The following is a 17,179-nucleotide window of genomic DNA, read 5'->3' as shown; positions in this document are numbered from 1 at the left end:
ATAAACATGTCACTAGTCCTCAAAGAATGAGGACTCACCACTGATATTGCTGGACTGAAGATCGGGAACCGACCTAAACGTGATCTGGATGCTGAGAACCTAAACCTACATCACGAGAAGATGTAGCGTACGTATGCGTCAGTACTTGAAAGGTATTGAGCATGCATGATAAAGTAAAGCTGAAATAACATATAACTGAACAAAGCAATAAAGCAATGAAATAATCTGAACATGATATAAATACTGAAAATACTGACTACTGAGCTAACTGATGCAATGACCAAATTTATAACATGATGAGACTGAATACTGACTGTACTGAAATATGGCCAATGCAATAGAGTCTGACTGAACTGTGGGAGCTACTAATAACCGACATAAAACCACATGAGCTAAATGTGGAGTCTGATTATACGCCCCATCAAGAGGACCTAATATACCCTGCCAAAGGTATAGAGGCATGCTAGCGTGATCACTAAACTGATGTTTCCCACATAGGGGACTTACACCTACGTGGCTCATAGTTCTGGGACTATATGGGTACGATAAACCCTAGTCCGACTCGGTATTATGCTACTCCCAATGAATTAAGTGATTAACTGGTTATGACTGAATTCATGTAAAATACTGGATAGCTCAAAACTGAACATGCAAACTGAGAATGCAACAATTAATCTGATAATGATACATTAATAACTGAGGCATGTATAACTGAATAACTGAGATATCTGACCTAGCATGTGTAATTCAAGAACTAAAGAAATACATAGCTAGGGTTCTGAAATTCATGCGAGAAACAATGTAATAACATGATAATCTGATTTGGAACATTTAAATAACTAATTCATGATGATCTGTTGATATTCTAAAAACCCTAGGTCTGTTCATAATCATGGAATCAAGAATCTGACTGAATTCTAGGGACATAATGGATGAAAGGAACCCACTAGTGAAATCCCACATACCTGGTGACGAATTCCACGAAGAAATCTTTCGATTTTGGGTCTGGAACTGAAGAAAACTTGATGCGTTCTTGAACTAGGGTTCTTGACCTTTTCCTCCTCTCTTGCTTCTAATTTTCTAAGTTTTGATTAATGATTTTGACTAAGGTAAGTTCTAGTTATGTTTCTAGGCTTAAACTGACTAAAACCTCATGATTTAGGGTATAAACGACGTATCTTAGGGGTCCAACAAAATAGAAAAAAACCAAAAGACCCCTGACTTAATTGTTGTCGGAGTGACCAACGGATTGGACCTACGGGCCGTAGGTCAATCGACGGTCCGTCGATTGGAGTCGTCGGTCGAGTCTGCCCGATAAGGCTTCACTAAAACGAGCATAACTTTTTACTCAGAGGTTGGATTTTAGTAAAGTCGATGGTGTTGGAAAGAAGATTCAATTATCTATCATATCATAGGTCATGGGACAAACAATTCCTTTTGTGCTAAAAGTTATGACCATCTGAAGTTGACCCATCAACAATTTTCAGCTAACTGGCTTTTGACCCTCATCTACAGTAGACCTACGGACCGTAGATCGAATGACGGTCCGTGCTGGTCGACCGTAGTTTGTGTCAAAGGCTGGGTAAAGGAGGTCTCGATCTATGGACACAGACCACGACCACGGACCGTGGTCTGACCTACGAACCGTGGGTCTGTCCGTGACTCGAGACTTAGCCGATTTTCTGAGTTGGGTTTAGGGAGGGGTTGCAGTAGTGAACCACGGACCACCAGCATGGGTCGTGGTCTGACCTATGATCCGTGGATGGCAACCGCTGGTTGCACCTACAACTTCTCAAAATCTGCATTTTTGGTTTGTTTCGGATACGGGGTGTTACATTGAACTTGTTATCTATCGTGTTCAAGCGTCTGCCTAAAATCCCCATAGTTTGCCTTGTCATGTCAACCCCTGCAATCCACTTCATTCCATGCATAACGTCTACGGGTTTCTCCCTACATTCATCATCACTCACCTCAGTGGGCGAAAGTGAGATTTTAGCGTTTTGCTTGGTGTAGGTCTGTACAACAATTCCTCATTCTTTTTAAGATTCTTCCTCCCTTTTTGGTGTTTTATTCCACCATCCGGCCTGATATTAGTTGATAGTAGCACTAATATCTCCCTAGTTTTTCATTCCATTAGTCTCAACCTTCGCTCTTATACCCCTTTGTCATGGTCTTAGACTTCTACTAAGCACATCATAGGCGCTTGACAACTCGCTCACGAATTTTTCACGATCTTCCAAGCTCAAATAAGTCTTTTAATACTAAATCGCTAAGGAAATAAAGAAAGACACAAGAGAATTGCTTAAGAAGGCGTTTATATATCTCAAACACTATTTGATTGTTTTTGCTTGATTGCTTTACAAATGAATGTCCCTCTATATATACTACAAACTTAGGGACTAATATATAAATAATAATTGTTAAATAAGTACCTACATATTTGTAAATAGGTCCCTTTTCAAGAATATTCTACACAACTAGAATATTCCAAGGACCTTCCATGAAAATCTATGGAATTCTAAGGTCTTGGAACTCTTCATGTATTTCTAGAACCTTCTACTATGAACTAGCATTCTTCCTATGTAAGCTCTCCACATGGGCAATCTTGTGCCATGGTGCTTATGTGGCATGATGACATGGCAGATCGTCACATGTGGCTTCTTTTCTTTGCTTGGAGGCTGGAGACAATGTATTTTTCTACTAGAGTATATAATAAGTGAAAGTCCTTGGTACACATTTTAGTAAACATAAACTGATGTATGACTGTGCATGTATATCATTTTTCCACTTGCTTATCTATGTGTTTCACACATAATTCATGTGTAACTTTATTTTTTTCCTGCACACTTGTTCATTATTGGCAGATATATATATGTTCTTTCTGCTGACTGATGAGTTCTTCATCTGCTTCGCTTTTTGGTTTTGATTTTTGTTCATAATTCTTCAAAAGCTGCTATACAACTTAGCTTTTTTTCTTTGTCTTCTTTCCCCCTAATTTTCCCTCCAATTTTAGGTCCCCTTTTGTTCTGACTTTGCTTTAGGTCCATACCCATTAGTGAGAAGGAAAAATGCATCACCTTTCTGTTTGCTAATTTCAAAAGGTGGGAAAAGTTTTTCAAAAAGGAAAGAAATTTGCTACGTTGAAAACAGGCAACCGTCCAATTAATGCAAGAAGAAAAATTGACATGTTCCGTTCCTATCATGAAAAGAATAGTATTCTCGAATCTTTATCCATAGACAACGATGTAATGATCAGGACATTGTACAATCATATCCGCGTATCCATCCTTTTTGTCCATTTGGCGACGCCACTGGGACACGAGTCCTTGTTTTCCACTGATCTCGCCACTACAGAGTCTTGCCAAAGTCGACCCTAATTACCAAAAGCAATGAGTTTTCCACCTAAAAGTCCTTGTTTTGAGTAACTATTCCGCAATTTCCTTCTTGTTAGATATTGAAAGAACCTTATTCTTTCATATTATAAGTGACAACAAAATTTTATTCTGTTCTCACGGGTTCAAATTGAAAATTGATCTTTCAGTCTAAACGTCTACTGGATATATAGGAAACGATGCAGGCAAAAGATGTAAGGTAGTATTCATGCTTGTCATTAGCACGAAATGATCCTTTAATTTAATCTATAGTTGCAACATAGATTTCATATTCCTAAACTCTGTTGGAAGAAAAAAATATATGAGTAAAGCACACTAACTTTAATATAAGGGGGGTTATATATACCCCAAAAAAAATAAAAAATCAGTACACCAAATTATATAAAAGTATGAAAATCTCTAGACGATTCAACTGCTATTTTCTTGGATTTCCTGATCACTATGGTAATCAGAGAGGTTAGTTCTCAATCTTTCACAATCCTGTTTATGAAGTCTTTGCAATTCAGGGCAACGTAAGTATATATGCTTCTTGAGTGTAGAAATTGAAGGCTTAAGTATGGGAGAGTTATGCTTTCTGGTACTTCATGAACTCCATTTTCATCTGTGTGACCACCTATCACTTTCTCCAAACCACTGCAATCTTCTATCCATAGAACTTTTAAATGACAAAGGTAATCACAAACGACGTAAGGGAAGATATATATATCTGAGGTTTTCACACTTTAACAACTTCTATCCTGTGGAACATAACTAATTCACTAGGACCCTTCCATAGGCTAGTTAGTTGAGAGAATTGTGCAGTGGCAATCTCTTCAACTTCCTTAATTGCTTAATTGCTGTCCACCTTGGACTGTGGTGCCGTCAAATCCAAACACAGCCTTGACTGAGGTTCCTGTTACCTTAACTTCTTCAAGATTTGATTTTATTTGAATTAAATTAGGAGGAAGGAGTGAATCTTTCAAGTTAGGACACTCTGAGACCTCCACCATCTTGACTTCTTGTAAGGATCCTCCTCGGCAGAGATACCTTCCGTTTTTTGAATGTGGTGAATATTCAGCTTCTCTAGTAAATGAGGTCACGTTGGTCTAACTCACCAACACATGATATATCAATTTTCTCCCGCAACACTATCAACGAACATCAGTGATATCTACTTTCAAGATTGTCAAGCTACACAAGGTCAACAGCTCTTGGAAGTTGGATTTCTTTTTTTCATTTGTAATTAATTACCCAATCTGCTATGCAAAGCAGCCTTATATGTATAACTCTTCTAACTTATCCATGCTAGATATTACTCCTTGAAGAGATGATGTAATATCTAGAATCAGTAGCTCTCTCTTTCAAGTTTGCAAAACTTTCAGGCAGCCGACATAATTTCAAGTTTGTTAAGTGTTCCAATCATAGATACGTCTGTTATGAATATGCAATTATCCAAAGAGAGAAGGCGCGGGAAGAAGTGACAAGTACTGAGTTGAGGAGGGTAAGGACTTGAATCTTGCACCAGTAAAATCCAAGACTTTTAATTTAGAGCTCCCATACCTTGAAGAATTTAGCTTTAACTTATTGTTATCCTGAAGCAATACAGTCTCTGTTTCAAGGCAGTGTATTACTCCATCAGGTAGGTTTTCAAGATGATTCGACATGAGTGAGATTGCTCCACATGAGCAGGCTAACATTTTCCCTGGCCAGTTTCACCTGCTTAAGCTACGCTCTGGTCGAATCCTATTTGTATTGAAATATCACGTATAACATCGTGCATTTTGACAGTCTCCTCCTTAAGAGCAACAAGCAGCTTTGAGATCTTCAACTGTTTTATGAATATCGCCTCTTGATGTTTGGGATTAAGGACAGTTCCATGTCAGGGTTTGCTTGGGGATACTATAATCTTCAGTAAAGAAGGAGCACATCAGGAACATATCATTTGACTGTAGCTCCGTTCTATGACGGCATATTTGAGATCTTCTTCTATAATGGATGGAGTTTTGAAACTATGGAGACGTGTAGCTGCCATTTCCCAATAGGTCAAGTCCTTCTCACTTTCAATTGTTGGAAGTGCTATTGGCAATCCCCTGCATTCCTCAACAATTTTCTTCCCTATCTCTTCAAAACCAGGTGGCATTATCTTCAACTTTTTGGGTGAACAATGTCCAAGGATCATCGCCTGAAAGGACATTGATTTGGATGACGGAGTAATATCTATCCAGATCGTCATACACATTCATCTGCCTTGTAGTGATTAAGATCTTGTAGTTGGGTTAAGCTTGGTTCAACACCCAAGCCTAGTTCATTTTGTCTTCAATATCACTAACACTTTTGCTCACCTATATTTTCTTCAACATATATTCTGGCATGGTTAAGCATGCATTTTTCCCTATACATTTTACGTTGTATTTCACTTTGCATAAAAACAACATAAAAGGGCCAAAATTACCCTCGAACTATTGAATTTGGACCATATATATATATACCTTCCGTTTTATTTTACTAGCAAAACTACCCTTGTCATTAACATAAGAGACCACAAATTTCCTTCAACTTAACCGGTCCTCTTTGTGCTGATATGACACCCAAAGTCGCAATCTAAATAGGATATGCCATTCCACCTTGAATGTCCAAGTTGGATCCATCAAGGTAGAGTGGCATATCCAGCTAGTTGGATCATTACGTCGAATGTCATATCAGCACAAAGAAGGGTCCGTTAAGTTGAAGGGAATTTTTGGTCCCTTGTGGTAACGATAAGGGTATCAAAATTAAATAGAGAGTATTGATCCAAATTTAATAGTTCGAAGATAGTTTTGACCCTTTTCTGTAAAAACAAAAATAAGGAGTAGTTACTTTTTATTAGAGTTGGTAATATATTACTCTTTATTAAAACTTCCCGACTTTCTCTCTCTATAGAAAGAAACAACCTTTTCAGCAAAAGAAAAACTAGTCACGATAAATTATTGCCACACCATGTATCCAATATCTTTGATTATTACCAAAATAAAAAAGAGTTCCCAAAATATACTTTGGGATACAATTTAGGACAAACATATATCCGTCAGAAAGCCACATAACGGTAAGGAAAGGAAATGAATCCATTTTTTGGTAAAAAATATTTTTTTCTTGGACAAGTGGCTACCATCCATTGCTAACCGAGGGACAAAAAAGAAGAGAAATTTGCCAGAATTCATTAGTTAATGAAAAGATGTCAACTCACTTGTGAATAAGTGGACGTCCAATTTGATTATTTATTTCACTTTTGGAACATTAAGAATCCTGTCCTTGTCATTTTCAGCATTAAAGATGTCAACTTGTATTTATTGCCTTGCATAGTACTTGAAAGATTACAGCCGCAAATTCAGTACTGTTTTGTGTTCAAAATTCTTAAATAGGGCGTCGGAAAAAATGATAAGAAATACTTTGCCTTTTAAAAGTTATTTTTATTCACTATGTGTTTTTATCAAGTCTTATTGTTTATATTTTCACTTTTTGCAATTCCATAGGTCACTCTTTCTTTTTAATCTTTATAGATGAACGATATATTTAACACCACAAACTTTAAAATACTTTTAGAAATATTACTGGGCGGAGCAAGAAGTTAAGGCTAGTTCCAGATGAATTCTTCCAAGGTATGAGAGGTCTAAAAGTCTTAATTCAACTCAGCACTTGTCATTTTATAGAGTGAAGTTGGAAGCATTTCTAAATTGGTTTAGGCCACAAAGCAGAGAAGGTTATGCGGGAATTTGAGCAATATCCTACAAGAATACCATGCAAATTTTGATGGCGTGAAATCTCTTTATGTACACCAGTGTGCCCAATTAATAAAGTTAATTGGGAAATGGATTTCCAAATCAACCTGGAAATTATTTCTACACTCGAGCGAGCGATCTTTTTGTTCCCCTGAATTGCAAAGGCTGCTGCATTTCCCAAGTGATCAGGAAATCCAACTAATTCCAGATCAGAATCAACTCAAGTGTCTCGAAACATTTTGAAATTCAGCTGTGTTAAAAATATTATGCAACAACACTTAGGTGCATAATTTTGAAGCAACATTTCTGCAACTGATACCAGTTTTAAAGATGCAATAATTTAAATTAATTGGTTGTTTTTGTTGCCTGGTTCGCAGTTACATATATTATTTGGTGCGCAATAGATCAAATGACACCAAATTAGACACAAACTATATATGTTCCAAAGTAGTTACTTACTTTGACTTGACAATTGAGAAACTGTAAAATAAACTAGACAGTACGCAAGCAAGCGATTTATACATTCCGACACAAAAGAATGTAAAAATCACCACCTATACATACTCCTGTAGGATTTCAGCCAAAGCCCTTTACAGCAATCCTAGACTGTTGATATATGTACCCTTTCAAGCTATCCCACTACTACACATAGAGGGGTTTTCCACCATGAATCAACTGGAAAAACATGATTTTCCCACCCATTAAACGCATGGTGAAAAATAGATTCTCACTAAAATACTAAAGAGCTTCCTAATTTTTTCGTGTGAAGACAGACACCACTATTTTTTCTTTTTCTCACTGATTCAATCAAAATACATGTGGGATAGTAATATTTTTCAGCAGAAAATTTTAGTAAGAAAATAATGATTTTTTTTAAATAGTGTCCTTAAGTTGAAACAAGAACAACTATGACAAGTGACTACCATCCATTGCTAACCAATTGACAAAATTTGTTTATGAAAAAAATATAAAAAGGAATTTTATTTTTTGGTCAGATTACATTAGTTAATGTAAAGATGTCAACGCACTTATAAATGATTCATGACATCCAATTTGATCATATTTGTTTTCACTTTTCGAACATTAAGAGAATCTTGTCCTGGTCAATTACTCTCTCAACTTTTATTATTCTCTTTATTTATTGCCTTACATAGTACTTGATAGATAACAGCCGCCGCAAATTCAGTATTGTTTGTGTTTTAAAAAAAATTCTTAAATAGGACATTGGGGCAGATAATAATAAGAAATACTTGGCCTTTTTAAGTTCTTTTTTTTTTTCTTTTTTCTTTTTTGTAATTTTAAACAAGAAATGGAATAAATCTAAAACCTGGAAAATGTGAATATCAGATAGGCAATGTCGATCACCTCCTATTTTGCATATTATGTAGCAACTTATAGTGTACACTTTCTCTTTTTCACTTTGATGTGTCACTCTTTTTCTTTTTGAGTTTGTATAGATCACAAAAATGTCATAATATATTTAATACCTTTTTTTTTTGTTTAGTTCGATTGTGGAATTCCTTTGTTTTAAGTGTGTGACTTTTTATAATTGATCTTATTGATACTACAGAGAATGAGTCTGTCATCTTGAGATAGAGATGGTTCTACTTCATCATATATTTATTCTAATATTTGGAACAGGAAATAGATTAAGAAATATTTGAACTATGATCGATTCGTACTTAATATTTGGACTCTGTCCGGGCACAAGCTCTATGTGCCTAAATATTTTTTTCTTTCTCTTTTGAACCTTGTGCCAAGTCTAACTCCGCTATATATAAAATGAAACAATGAGTATTATATTAATACATTAATTAAAATCATTTCCTTTATATATGAATGGAACGAATCACAAATAGCACTTCTTAAAATAACGTACACCAATAAGTATTGGCTTTTTTCAAACAGGGAATAAGTTGAAAGATCTGTTTATGTGCTTTAAAATATTAATGTACCCCTCAAACTATTCCCAGAATTGCAACTGTACGACCATAACTCATGGTTGTGATCATTTTTTTGTTTTTTAACGATAGTAGTTGTTGCGATTATCACCTTTAATTTGTATTTGGAGGGCATAGATGCCAATCGATGTACGAGATTGGCTTTTATTATTGGAAAACAGCTCTAAACACACTAACAAATTGATGGAAGATGGAGTTGAAATGCAGTGAATTTCACTCATATTTCACTTTTACTATAAGGTGGTCCCCTTGCTAATTTGCTATTATGCCAATGAAATCTACTTTTTGTTTATATATGAGAATTGCGCGCTTGGTGATGTTTTGCATCTGATGCTTGCTTATTACTTTTGTGAAATGAAAATTTATGTCTCTTGTGAATCTGATGCCTTTCTTTCCCTTTCATCTTCTTTCATGTGTTTCTTTTCTTGAAATGTCTATTTGAAGGCTTGAGCTTTTCTTGGACTATAAATAAGAGTAACATATTTGAGTTATTTCATTGTGGGACAATTTGGGTGAGTTTTAGTTTTTCACAAGTAGTAATAAAATAATTATATTTCAAGACTTTTACTATACTATCTATCAATGGCTAGCCAACAACCACCTCGTCCATTGTTCCGTTTTGCTTCCATGGTCCGTCCTGCTGCACAACCTGCACAACCTCCTCCAGCTTCTGCTCCACCAGCACCATCCCCACAACCGATGTTTCGACCTACCACCCCATTTAGGCCTGCGTCACCAGCAGTTACTGCTCCTCAGCCCCCTCAACCTCCAGTGCCTACTGCTCCTCCTGTTGCAGTAATTACTGCACCACCGCAACCACAAGTGTCAGTCCCAGGTAGCCCCATTTCACCACGGAGGCGTCAACCTGTGGCAACTTCACCACCAAGATCACCTGTTGCTCCTCCTCAATCTGTTGTTTCGCCACCAAAGGCTCCTTCACCACGTTCTCCAGTGGCAGCACAACCACAACGTGCTGCCACTGAGGTCCCTAAATCTCCTGTCATTAGTGCCTCTCCCGTCATTAGAGCCACCACGTCAGTGCCACAATCCCCATTCAAGCCATTAGCTTCTAATGTAACAACAGAGAGCGCTCCAACTAGAACCCCGTATTCTTCATTTCCGCCATCTCCAAAAACAAAATTGCCAGATTCTATCCAAACTCTCATCAATCAATCATCACCATCAAAAGCCCCCCCACCATCTCAAAATGTCTTCCAAACTCTCATCAATCAATCATCACCATCAAAAGCCCCCCCACCATCTCAAAATGTCTTCCAGCCTAATTTAGTGAAATCCCAGACTTACTCTCCTCAAACTAAGCCTGCAGTTTCTCACCCTCCATCCCCACTAAAGCTTCCCCCATCTCAACTTGAGCTTGAGTCCAAGATTCCTTCACATGTTGATCAGAAATCTGTTGTGGTCCATGAAACCACGAGGGCTAACGCTAATGGTCATCATGTCCTGCAGACTGCTAGAAATGGAAACACAGTGGAAAGTTGGAAACAAGAAACAGTTAAAAAAGATAAAGGGGTTCAGAAGAAGAAGGTGTCTAATTCGGATGCTGCAGATGACTTTGGAACGAGTGTGCTAACACTAGCTGGTGAAAACAAGGGAGCCATAATGGAGTTAAGCCCTTCAAGGAAGACATACAGCCCTCAGAGCCTTCAAAAGAAAGGAAGCCCAAAGTCTTGGAGTAGTGAGGATGATGGAGAGAAATCAGGGAATGAAAGTGGAAGGAAGGGAGATAGAATGCAAAATAAGTCCCTTCCTATGACTGCATTCATGAACAGCAACGTCCAAGGTATCAACAACTCCATTCTCCACAATGCTTCTTGCACTCACCATGATCCTGGTGTCCACCTTGTTTTTTCAAGAAAGACAAATGGTAGTAATGGCCTCCACATCAAGGGCAGCCAAAAGAGCTAAACTCATCATCATCTGTTTTTCATGGAGGGTCCTTTGTTTCTTTTAATATTTGAGAGAATAAATTGAGTGGTACGTCGAAAAGGACATTGATTCTGATTCTTCATGCATGGCTGCAATCCACTTCTCATGCACAAGGACCATCCTTTGGTAGGACAGAGAGATTCTATGCACAATGTTACCACAATAAAGCTTTCTTATTGTATTGAGCATCTTTTATTCTATATAATTTGTAAGTCTAATACAGAATTCGTAATGTCTTATCATGATTTCAAATGTATTTTGTAAAATATTGAATACCATGTCTGAGTTTGGTTTTAGTATAGTTGCCATCAGAAGTGCAGTTTTTTTATGTTCAGATGCCTATTATGCTCATGCATTTATTCTAACATATTCCAATCGTATTTGGTTCACTGAAACAGAATTGCTTCTATCAAAAGCAGCTGTTTTGATTCGTAAGTTTGGGACCATTTGACATGGCCAGAATAATAAAATGTTTTTTCACTACAACACCCTCTCGAATATTACCTAGTTGATCACATTAGCCTAACAATCACTAAAACCTTGACATTTAAGGTTCAAATCTCATTTGCCTAAGTCTTAATACAGCTGAACGTATGTCAGACACCACCATTAAACTAAATAGTTAAGATCATTACTAAAACTGAAAGTATGCACAATCACATAGTTAAACATTAGAAAAACTATATACAATTAAGCATGAAGATCATCAATTACATAGTTATGGACAAACGTTCACGTACGATTACAAATATGATATAAAAAGAAGACTCCAATTATTACCTCTGCAAAAAGTTGAAGGCAGTGTGAAGTGGAGGAAACGGTGACTGGCCGCCGGCCGGCAATAGATTTTGGGGCTATTTGGTTGATTGATTTGGGGCTTGGGCTGCTATGAAGAAAGGGCTAAAGAATCAAGAATGGGCCTTATAGTGTGTTTTGGTTCAATTTTGGGACAAATTACTTAACTACACTCCTTTACTTACCTTAATATTCATTTATCCCTATTTATTTCAAAAATCCCTTATTTCCCCCAATTAATAAAATCTGTAAGATACATAAAGATTTCCCACCTTTTTTACGGCCAATACCTGTGTATTCCGTGTACAACACTATGTATCTCGTGCACAACGCTATGTATCCCACTATGTGGAATGTATCAAACGCTATGTATCCCGTGCACAACATTATGCATCTCGCATGTATCCCGTGCACAACGCTATGTATCCCGCTATGTGAAATGTATCAAACCTAATGTATCCCGTGCACAACGCTATGTATCCCGCAAACATCATTTTTAAGGGATTTTTGGTAAATAGAAAACTATAAGGGATAGGATGTTATTTAGTACTTATAATATGTGGTTCATATAATTTATATTAAATTTTGAGTTGTTCTTACCGGCCCAAGTACACACATTTTGGTCGTCTTCAATCTTTTTTGACAAAACTAATTTGCGAGTCAAAATATTCTCATCTATAACTTAAAATTTTGTAACGTATAAGTTTAGATAAATTTTGTTCTTGTTCCACATAAGTTTTATAGAAATAAGTTAAGACATAACTTTGTAAGTTCTGAAACTGAACTCTATGTCTCAATCAGCATAACTGTAAGGCATATTTTGTGGGTTCTGAACTAAATATATTCCTCTAGCAGCATATTTTCTGTAGAAATTAAGCAATAGAACTTGTTATGAAGTATAAAACATAATTAGTATTGTATTAATGAAAAAAAATATAAACTTATGTCTTGTAAATATTGTTATTTTTTAAAAAGTATTTACATACATTTTTTGTTACTTAAGAGTATCTGAAGAACAAAAATTATAATGATTCAAGCCACATAAATTGTGTTTTTCACCGTAAAATCTTTTGAGGATGTGAGTTTCATGAGTAAATGTTGTGCAAGGTTTGGAGAAGACGAGACTATAAATAAGCTTGGTATCATGAAAGAGCTATTGGCTTCACCTATAAAAAAGTACTTGGTCTATTTTATTTTATTTTGTATACATCAATATATACATATCTTGGAGAATAAGACTCCAAAATTATCATTGTTAAGGACTCCTAATTTGAAAATAATTATACAACTTTTAAAAGTTAATTCCTAACAATCAATAAATATGTACAAATAGTCTTTCATTCAAACTCCTAAATGACACTATCATTACACTAGGTAGCCTTTTTTCTTAGAGATGTTAATTGGAATATGGATAACGTTATGTAAATTAAAGTAGTTAAAAAATAAATAGAAGCTTACAAATACAATCTTTCTAGAGTTCAAACCGCTACAAACGAAATTCCATAATTGTGTCAAAAAATCCGAAACTTAACAAATTAAAATTGCTAAAATTCAGGAGATTAATTATATGAGTGAAAGTCCAAAATAATACACTACTATAATACAAAATTTTTACAAGACAGACTCTGCACACTATCTTGATTTGGATTTATATCATTCTACATTTAGATTGGGAAAAGGATTAGAAATATATTCAAATTTTTATTGAAATTGTTGTAACAATCTCAAAGTTTATGAAAGATCTATTACGTCATGCATTATTTAATAGTGTATTTTAAAGATATAAAGGTGATTACGTGGACATCATAAATATTGCATCATTATAAATAGTAATTTGTTCAGCTAGACACTTATATATCTTTAAAATACACTATTAAATAGTAAAGGGGTGTCATAGGTCATGTCCAAAAATTAGAATTGGTACAACAATTTCAGTCAAAGTTTATATATTTCAGACTTTTTTCCCTCATTTAAGTATGGCAACTTGATATGGTCCAGTCCGGAAAACCTTTATATTTGTGCATGTTTTCATCTATCAATCTAACGAATATTTTCTTGTTAAATTTATTTGTTTTATTTTACTGTTTAGTATGTTTTAAAAAGGAATGCTACTTTAAATATTTAGTACTTTCTCAATCTCAATTTAGTTTGATAATGTTTTCTTTTTTAGTTAGTTCAAGAAAGAATAATATCTTTTTAAATTTTTAATTTTATTCTAATTGAAATAATTTATAACAACATATATATCTATGATTTGTTTTAGTTTATAAATATTTCTTTTTTTTTGGCCATGTGAGTCAAATTATGATATGAAATCATATATAATAAAATTGAAGTTTTGTTTGGACGTACTGAAATTCTAAGTTGTATTATTTGCTCATAAATATAACAACCTCATAAATTGTGAAAACTGCCAAAGTTGTCTCAAGTATTTATACAATCTTACCAAATAAGCAAAAGTTCATGACAAAAGTGTAAGACACTATCACATAGCTATTCTAATCTTACCAAATAAGCAAAAGTTCATAAGAAAAGTATAATACACTATCACAAAATTATTCTAAAAAAATACAATATTTAATGGTCGAATTTTATCTTGGTGAAAGGGTAAAATTGAACATGATTGGTAGTGTCTTACTCTTCACTTTGAGTTGTTTGTTGTTCAATATCATTAGTAAATATATCATCATATGAATATTCCATAAATATTTCATCATTCCTTTGATATTCTCACCAAAAATTTATATAATTTTTGCATTTGAAAAAATGTGAAATGATCATGATATGAAATTTCCAAATTTTGGAGAATTTGAGATTGAATCGCATGATTTGAAATCACGAGATGAAATCGAATGTCCAAACATTGATTTGAAATTATGAGATGAAATCACATGTCCAAAAAAAGCTCATTTTGATCTCAATAAAGAAAGAGAAACCATTTGAGTAACTGTAATTTTTCTTTATTTGAAAGGCAAATCATATTCGAAAATTTTTCCAGAGATGGCTGCAGCAACTGCAGCTGTGAAAGTAGGGCTGCTGGTTAAGGAAGAAGCCATTTGTTGAACTAAATGTTGTTGTAATGAATTTGTGTCAATATCTTCCATGAATTTGTTAGAAAATGTTGGATCTGTTGTAACATCTTGGTTGACTAATGGTACTGTTATTTCAGTTTGGGATGGATGAGGATGGTTGTGCTCCCCTTCATATACAGCTACTAAAATTGATGGATCTTCAATGCTTCTTTGTACCTATATATAAAAGTCGAGAATTGTTCAGGATCATATAAGGAGATCAACGATCTTCTATCCAATATCAATGTGAAAATCTAATTTTCTCTTTAACAATATAAATTTTTAGTTGTGGTGGTCTTAAATTTCACTGTGTTATCAAAGTAGACAAAGATCTTGAATTCAAGTCTCATTTGTAATTGTTATAAAAAAAATAATATCCTACACATTTGGACTATGAAAAAGAATTAGATTGCATGTGAAAAGGCGTATTGAAATTATTATACACGTTGGTTGAGATTGAACTTACTGAGGTTAGATCGCATGTGAATAGACGTGTTAGAATTATTATACAATTTGATTGAGATTAAATTTACTGAGGTTTAATTGCATACGAAGAGACATGTTGAAATTATTACACACTTTGATTGATATTGAACTTACTGAGGTTAATTAATCACATGTGAAAAGACGTGTTGAAATTTTTACTCTTTAATTGAGATTAAACTTATAAAGGTTTGGTCGCATGTGAAGAAAGTGTTGGAATTACATCCCTCCAATGTTCAAACCTCAGTAACTAAGTGCGTGTGATCATTTGACCATACTTGACAAACCTATACGATAATAATTCTTTTCCCTCCTAAAATTAAATCTTTAATTATTTTCAAATAAAATTTATGTTCAAACGTAACTTCAACTTCTAAAATACTTATTTTTAATCCATCATCATTAAGGTTTGATTACATGAACTAACCTTCTTCTTGACTGGGCATGTTGGTGCAAATGAACACTTATAATATGCTCTAGGATAAGGGTTATCTCTTGTAACTTTTTGACCATATTTTCTCCAGTTATATCCATCCTTCACCACCTGTAAATTAACCGCACCAAAAAAAAAAAAAAAGTTATTAGCGGAGTTATATATATACCGTCTCTTTATGTGATACACTTTTATTTTAACACGTCCCATAACTTTTGGGACCATCTCTTTTAAAGCCAATATATACCTTTCATATGTTTTGAAAATAAATGAAACATCTCTATAACAATATTGTTTGATTGAATTATTTTTATTGTTATAGAGAGGGTGTTTGACTGTATGTTTGAAATTGAGAAATATTTTGAACTTACTGAGGTTTGATCGGATCGATTAGTTTTGACACAAACAGTTGAAACATTGGTTGTGATTTCTCTTGGCCTCTTTGGTGATGCTTCTTCAAAATTATTCACACAACACTCTTCTTCAGCTTTTCTTTTCCTTGGTAATAATAAATTGGAATTGTCCTCTTCATTATGAGTAGAGTATTTTTGCAGCAACTCAATTAGGTGAGTTTGCAAGGAATTGTAGTTCTCACACAAATTTGTGAGCATTGTTACTAACTTCTTGTTCTCCTCTCTCATCCTAATCAATTCTTCATCCAACGTCTCGCGCTGCATAAAAATCAAATTACTAGTTCAATATATATCCATAAAGAAATTAACAAGTTATCTAAAATCGATGTAAAGAATTTTTATATTGTTGTAGCAGGTAATAATAACAATAAGAAAAATAACAACGAAATTAATAATACAAAGTGATAATAATAACATACTATGAAAAATTTAAAATATTTTATTATTATGAAAAATTAAAATATATTTAAATCTACCTACCGGACTTGTATTGGTGTTGTGCAAAGAGAGGTTTGTGTTAAGGTCAATAGAAAAACTATTGTCTCCCAAACTTGTATCCATTGAATCTATAAGAAAAATTGTCCTTATTGATTGTGTTGTTTTTTTGTTGAATAGAATGAAGAGAAGAAATGGGAAAATGGATTATTTATAAAGGAAAAAAAGTGGAAGTAGTTAAATTGATTTTTGGTTTTTTTGTGGAAGAGAAAGTGGGAGGAAATTGAGGGTACATAAAAGTATATATTATTGGTAATTGCCTAATTGCCTATTCAAAGACTTTCACTACAAGAGTTGACATATAGAAAGACTGATGAAATTGAATAGTACTTTAAAGAATGTCTATTTATTCAAGTCTTGGTCAATTTTCAATTTAATTGCTTTAATACTACTCCCAAATTATATGTTTTTTCTTTAAAAAAAATTCTTTTCATCCAAACAAATTCTCAGTATTG

General features: G+C 34.4%; 2 protein-coding genes and 1 pseudogene across 2 annotated transcripts; 1 reads left to right on the top strand and 2 right to left on the bottom strand.

Annotated features, from left to right (window-relative positions):
* Positions 1–3,800: 3,800 nt before the first annotated feature.
* On the bottom strand, positions 3,801–5,898 carry LOC125838625 (probable disease resistance protein At4g27220; annotated as a pseudogene).
* Positions 5,899–9,608: 3,710 nt separating this feature from the next.
* On the top strand, positions 9,609–11,330 carry LOC125838568 (uncharacterized). The gene has a single exon (XM_049517620.1). It carries the CDS (start codon positions 9,670–9,672, stop codon positions 11,011–11,013), a length of 1,344 nt encoding a protein of 447 aa, XP_049373577.1. The 5' UTR covers positions 9,609–9,669; the 3' UTR covers positions 11,014–11,330.
* Positions 11,331–14,773: 3,443 nt separating this feature from the next.
* On the bottom strand, positions 14,774–16,832 carry LOC125838575 (probable WRKY transcription factor 40). The gene is made up of 4 exons (XM_049517628.1): positions 16,710–16,832; positions 16,188–16,487; positions 15,811–15,927; positions 14,774–15,077 (listed from the first exon to the last, which is right to left on the bottom strand). The coding sequence occupies exons 1-4, from the start codon at positions 16,788–16,790 to the stop codon at positions 14,790–14,792; spliced, it is 786 nt and encodes a 261-aa protein (XP_049373585.1). The 5' UTR covers positions 16,791–16,832; the 3' UTR covers positions 14,774–14,789.
* Between the last annotated feature and the right edge of the window lie 347 nt (positions 16,833–17,179).

The sequence above is a fragment of the Solanum verrucosum genome, unplaced genomic scaffold, assembly GCF_900185275.1.
Source record: "Solanum verrucosum unplaced genomic scaffold, falcon-dt-bn FXZP01000182.1, whole genome shotgun sequence".
Taxonomy (NCBI): Eukaryota; Viridiplantae; Streptophyta; class Magnoliopsida; order Solanales; family Solanaceae; genus Solanum; species Solanum verrucosum.
The sequence above is the reverse complement of the archived record's forward strand: the minus strand, read 5'-3'. Positions and strand labels throughout refer to the sequence as shown.

Coding starts and splice junctions, on each gene's coding strand:
- LOC125838568 (XM_049517620.1), top strand. CDS start 9,670: ATGGCTAGCCAACAACCACCTCGTCCATTGTTCCGTTTTGCTTCCATG.
- LOC125838575 (XM_049517628.1), bottom strand. CDS start 16,790: ATGGATACAAGTTTGGGAGACAATAGTTTTTCTATTGACCTTAACACA. Junction 15,928..16,187: donor ATCGATCCGATCAAACCTCA/GTAAGTTCAAAA, acceptor GTTAATTTACAG/GTGGTGAAGGATGGATATAA. Junction 15,078..15,810: donor CATGCCCAGTCAAGAAGAAG/GTTAGTTCATGT, acceptor TTTTATATATAG/GTACAAAGAAGCATTGAAGA.